Source organism: Phoenix dactylifera, chromosome 1 (genome assembly GCF_009389715.1).
Source record: "Phoenix dactylifera cultivar Barhee BC4 chromosome 1, palm_55x_up_171113_PBpolish2nd_filt_p, whole genome shotgun sequence".
Classification (NCBI taxonomy): Eukaryota; Viridiplantae; Streptophyta; class Magnoliopsida; order Arecales; family Arecaceae; genus Phoenix; species Phoenix dactylifera.
In genome coordinates, this window is record NC_052392.1 from 36,631,570 (window position 1) to 36,637,375 (window position 5,806).

The following is a 5,806-nucleotide window of genomic DNA, read 5'->3' on the forward strand; positions in this document are numbered from 1 at the left end:
TTTCAATTCCTCCAATTTAGGTTCTCAAGGTCCTGCTCCCAGTCCAACTAATGAAACTTTTGAAGCCAAGAAGAAGAGTAGGAAGGGCCTAGTGGCTTTTTCAAACGAACAAACTATTTACGAGGAGCTCATGTTTGGCTTGAAATTAAGCTAGATATTAGTACATGAATAAGTTAAACATGAATTAAATTTATTTAGCTCAATATAAACAAATTGAACAAAGACTAGATTTGCTTCATTCAAGTCTAGGTTAATGTAGCTCAAATCATAAACAAATAAATATTACTTACTAATTTTTTATTGATAAGAATCAATTGATAGTTAGAATCAATGGGCGGCCTTAGCCATAAGATTTTAAAACTAACAACAACAATTTTATTTGACGGTGAAAATTATGGCCAATGGATTATAGATTTAACAACTTAAGATCACTAGAAATCTTCAACCTCTCATTCTCTTCGCGACACCACCCCATCCCTCTCTTTTCCTGTGTCCAATTCTGTGTCTCCCTCTGCCCCCGCCTCTGCCTCTCCCCGCCTCTCTCTCCCCCCCTCACTCCGAGTATGCTCTCTAAAAGGCTCAAAGACATTATTCCAAGAAAGTCCCATTGTGCCATATGCCATCCTTAAGTCGTTCTTATAGCTTCCATGGATCTCTTATAGCTTCCATGGACCTTCTCAAGATCCTTCCAAGCAAATGGGTCTCTGCAAGTCTGGTCCTCTCCACATCTTAGTTCTCCTCCTTTTTCAGTTGTCCATCGTGATCTCTCTTGCAAGCCCACTCTCCTTCAACCTTACTGGCAATAAACTGGACAAACCGAACATAAACTTCTCTGGCGACGCCTACTATCACAGCAGCATCGTCGAACTGACCAAGAACCAGATTGGCAATTCTCCTGACAATAGCGTTGGAAGCGCCACATATTCCGAACCGGTGGCTCTCTGGGACAAAGCTTCAGGAACGCTTGCCAACTTCACAACAAATTTCAGATTCTCTATCAACGGCTTCGGAAATCAGCTAAGTGCCGATGGGCTTGCCTTCTTCCTCTCACCCTTCCCTTTTGTCCAGGACCCATCGGCAACAGCCGGTAAAAATCTTGGACTATATAAAAATAATGGCAACAAAACAGACGAGAACAAGATCGTGGCTGTCGAATTTGATAGTTACATGAACACTGATGTCAACGATACAAGCGCCAACCATGTGGGCATCGACATTTGGTCGATCTTTTCCCAAAAACAAGTGGACTTGAAGGCTAGCCTCAGAGAGAATGCACAATTCATTGCATCCGTTAGTTACGATGCTGCTGCTCAAAATTTGAGCGTCTTCCTCAGTAATGCTTCAGATCCTCGGAGGAATTGGAGCTTGTTTTATGCAGTGGACTTGAGGGACCACCTGCCTGAGAACGTAGCCATTGGCTTCTCAGCTTCCACCGGGGAACTTTACGAGTCGCATAGCATCTACTCCTGGGATTTCAATTCCTCCAATTTGGGTTCTCAAGATCTTGCTCCCAGCCCTGGACTTAGTCCAACTAATGAAACTTTCGAAGCCAAGAAGAAGAGTAAGATGAGCCTAGTGGTGGGGCTTGCTTGTGGCATTGGGATCTTGCTATGTGGGTTGGGTTTGGTGTGTTCCGTAGTATGGCATAAGAGGGATGGTGGAGGGATGGAAGCACAAGAAGCACAAGAAGAAGAAGAAGAAGAAGAAGAAGAAGAAGAAGAAGAAGAAGAAGAAGAGAAGGCTCTTGAATTGTCCATCAATAATGCATTCGAGAGAGGTGGCGGCCCTAGGAAATTTTCTTATAGTGCACTCGCGATTGCAACCAGAAATTTTGTTAAGGAGGCAAAGCTTGGGAAAGGGGGTTTCGGGGAGGTTTACATGGGAGTGTTGGATGATACGAAGCAAGAAGTGGCAATCAAGAGGATTTCCAGAGATTCTAAGCAAGGGACAAAGGAGTATAAATCGGAAGTCACGATTATAAGCCGGCTGCGGCATCGCAATCTTGTGCAGCTCATTGGCTATTGCCATCAAAGAGGCGATTTGTTGCTTGTCTACGAGTACATGTCGAACAAAAGCCTCGATCGCCATCTATACAACGAGGAGAGATTGCTAACATGGCCAGAGAGGTACCAGATCGCATTCGGCTTGGCCTCGGCACTTCTCTATCTTCACGAAGAGTGGGAGCAGTGTGTAGTCCATAGAGATGTCAAGCCGAGCAACGTGATGTTGGATTCGGGGTTCAATGCTAAACTCGGTGATTTTGGGCTAGCAAGGCTTGTGGATCATGATAGTAATATGCAAACAACGGTTATGGCTGGGACGAGGGGATACATCGCACCTGAATATGCTACCACAGGTAGGTAATACTATAATTCTAGCTGCTCTTTGAGGGCTCTCTGGATGATTGCTTTTTGGATGGAAACTATAGAAATAGATTTTAGAGCTTTTTGGGCACATAACTCCTAAATATTAGAATTTGTGTGAATACCCTTCTTAAATTGATATTTATATGTATATCATCATCAAACACTTGTTTCTATGTATACCTTGTATACCTTTCTTTTTCTTTTTTCTTTGTGAGTATTTATCCATGCCATCTAACATCGTTAGTAGTTTAAAATTGAAATGACGAAAATACCCTTAGTGGGTAAACTTGTAAAAGGAAATGTTTATAGGGGTATATGTGCAAATAGCAATTTCGAACGGTATTCATATAATTTCATATATTTAGAAGAGTGTATACAAAAAAAAATTAATGCCCTCTAAATTGATATTTGCATGCATACCCTCACAAAATACTATATTTGTATGAATACCTTTGACATAGCAATTCAACTGACGTGATTAGCCAAAATCATATTGATTTAAATTAAAAATTAATTAAAATTATGAGAATATCTTTTTATTTTTGAAGCGAAAAACAGGTTAACATGTCTCACTAAAAACTAATATCTCTACATTCTTTAAGAAATTTTTCGATCTCGCTCGACCCTCTCTTTCACTTCTCTGTCCGAAATTAAAACTATTTTCATGACTCCCTTCTCCACCATAGATAGACCTTCATTATATTCTTTTTTACATGAAGATGACAAGGTCTTGCGTTTGGCTTTATGAATTATTTAATAAAAACTTTTGTGATAGATTTGCAACATTTATCTTTTAGTGTATAAGATTTGCAATGTTTTAGAGTTGGAAAATTTTTCTTGTGTAGACTTGTGGCTGATTTAAAATTACTATGATAAGATAGGCCCCGTACACTACATCTTTTTTTTCTTCTAAAAAATTGAAGCTGCAAAGAAAACGGCTTAAGGTACACAACATAAGGGGTGGCCTCCTACCATATGGCCATGGAGGTTGTTAATAAGTCTGAAGGGTTCGAAGTCCTTCAATGATTTTGCTTGAGGATGATTGGTATTATTTTTCCACTTATGAGCATAGTAGAAGCAAAGAAGTTTGATCACTGCAATCTATCGTATGCCTTTAAAAAATTATAATCCTTTTCTATATTCTAATACTTACTCTCATATATATATCTATAACAATAAACATTATAAGCTATGTTTCGATGAAATAAAATATTTTTATGGAAAACATTGATAAGTAGGCACTAGACAAATTCATATGTTAAAATAGATTGAAATAGAACAAAATAATATTAGAATTTTTTGCATTTAAACCCTCCTAAATATGTAAAATTTTATGAATACCCTCACAAAGTATTATTTACATATATACCCTTATAAATATTTTTTTTGCATATCTACCTATTAGGAATATCTTAGTCATTTTTAATTTTAAACCACTAATTTTGTGATAGTGTTAGATGGTGTGGGCACATATGCAAGAAAAAAAAAAAGTGAAAGGTATACAAGAGAAACAAGTATTTTATAAAGGTATACATACAAAAATTAATTATAAAAAGATATTCATGCAAATTATAATATTTAGAAGGATATGTATGCAAAAAAATCCTAAATTTTATTTATGCTAGGCAGAGCTGAATTGCTGATCATGCTAGGCCTAGACCAATGAAAATGGCTCTTGGAGCCCATGGCAGCTCTATGGTCTAGGCCTATCATGTGTAAGGTCCCTTATCAACTCTACTATAAAATGGAGCAATCACTGGTATCCCAATTTTATCAATAGCCAGGCTCAATTTTAGCTCCCAAAAAAATAATTGTCTAATTTGCGGAAAATTTTACCATCAATCTTCTAGCCCTATTGTATTTGAAGAAAAAGTAAAACACCTCTACTTGCATGTTAGGAAGTTAAAATTCAGCCGAACTTATGTGTTGTGACTGATGTTCATTAGGCATAAATATATTCCTACCCATAAATTTATGCCTGGAAAAACTAGGTTAACGAAGTTTCTTCGATCAAGCTTGTTTAACCCAATAGTGAATTGGTCCAGCCTATACAGAAGGCTATTAATTGCTCAAACTAAATATCCACCCTGGAGGCTTACTCCATCAACTGTTGTACCCAAGCTAGCCAGGCTCAATATGAAAACGCTTCACGACAATATAAAGTTAGGATCATAGTTGACCTGTTTAGCCGAGTCTGCATTATTTTAATTAACTTAAAATTAATGATGATAAATATAAATTATTTTTTGCTAATCGAAATGTATCATACTATTTTACAGGAAAAGCTAACAAAGAATCAGATGTATACAGCTTTGGAGTTGTTGTACTAGAGCTTGCATGTGGTAGAAAACCAATTGATTTAAAAGAGAAGCAAGACAAGGTGAATTTGGTAGAGTGGGCTTGGGAGCTTTATGGCAAAAACATGTATTTAACGGCAGTGGATAAAAGGTTAAAGATGGAATTCGAAGAGAAACAAATGGAGCGCTTCATGATTGTAGGGTTGTGGTGCGCCCATCCAGATTACAACATGAGACCATCAATAAGACAAGCAATTAACGTTCTCAAATTTGATGGTCCACTACCTGATCTGCCACCCAAGATGCCTGTAGCAATGTATTTTCCTCCAATGGATATTTCTAATCTTATCTCCACATCATCATCATCCGGTGGACCTCCAGTTAGTAGCTACTCTTCAAGCTCCAACTCAAACATGGCCAGGAGTTATTTTGAACAAGAAATTGAAGCAGGTTTTAGAGATTGAACCTTTTTTTGTTCTAGGAGGTTTGATATGTTATCCATTGGACTTGCAAATTAGTCTTATATGTTTATCATGGAACATGGTGAGGATATTGCTTCTTAATGCTATCATGTGTTCTGTACTATCAATTTTCCAAACTTTGTGATGCTTTTTTACCCAATTTACTGCTCAAGATGCCTATAGCATTGTGGCGAGTCATCTTTAACACTATTGGCGGTGCTTCGTGCAAAAGATATGTCAAACCATGCTATTGATGATTGTGGGCATGTCAATGTAAGTCCAATATTTTTTCCTCTGCATAATGGTAAGTATTATATATATCATTATGCTCACATTTGTTTTCATAGGAAACAAATATGTCTGCATATGTTACATGTGTTCAAGCATGTGTGGCCAACAACTATATGTTCACTAAAATTGTTAAAATCATATGATTGATTAGGATCATGGTTGATTTGTGACTGATTGTGCCAAACTTAGTCGGCCTTACTAAACTTCACCTTGATTAATTTGTGATTGATTGTGTCAAACTTAATCGGCCTTACCAAACTTCATCAGCCTCCTAGTCTATATAAGGGCTGCTCCTGTACATTATAACAGACGAGCAGAAATATAATTCTCTTCTCTAATTCTTCAATTTCAACATGGTATCAGAGCCACCGATCACACAACCTGTTGTCGT

At 37.5% G+C, this 5,806-nt stretch overlaps 1 protein-coding gene across 1 annotated transcript; it reads left to right on the plus strand.

Annotated features, from left to right (window-relative positions):
* The first annotated feature begins 696 nt into the window (after window positions 1-696).
* Window positions 697-5,127, plus strand: LOC120112723 (L-type lectin-domain containing receptor kinase IX.1-like). Its single transcript, XM_039132427.1, has 2 exons — window positions 697-2,356; window positions 4,646-5,127. The coding sequence occupies exons 1-2, from the start codon at window positions 697-699 to the stop codon at window positions 5,125-5,127; spliced, it is 2,142 nt and encodes a 713-aa protein (XP_038988355.1).
* Window positions 5,128-5,806: the final 679 nt, after the last annotated feature.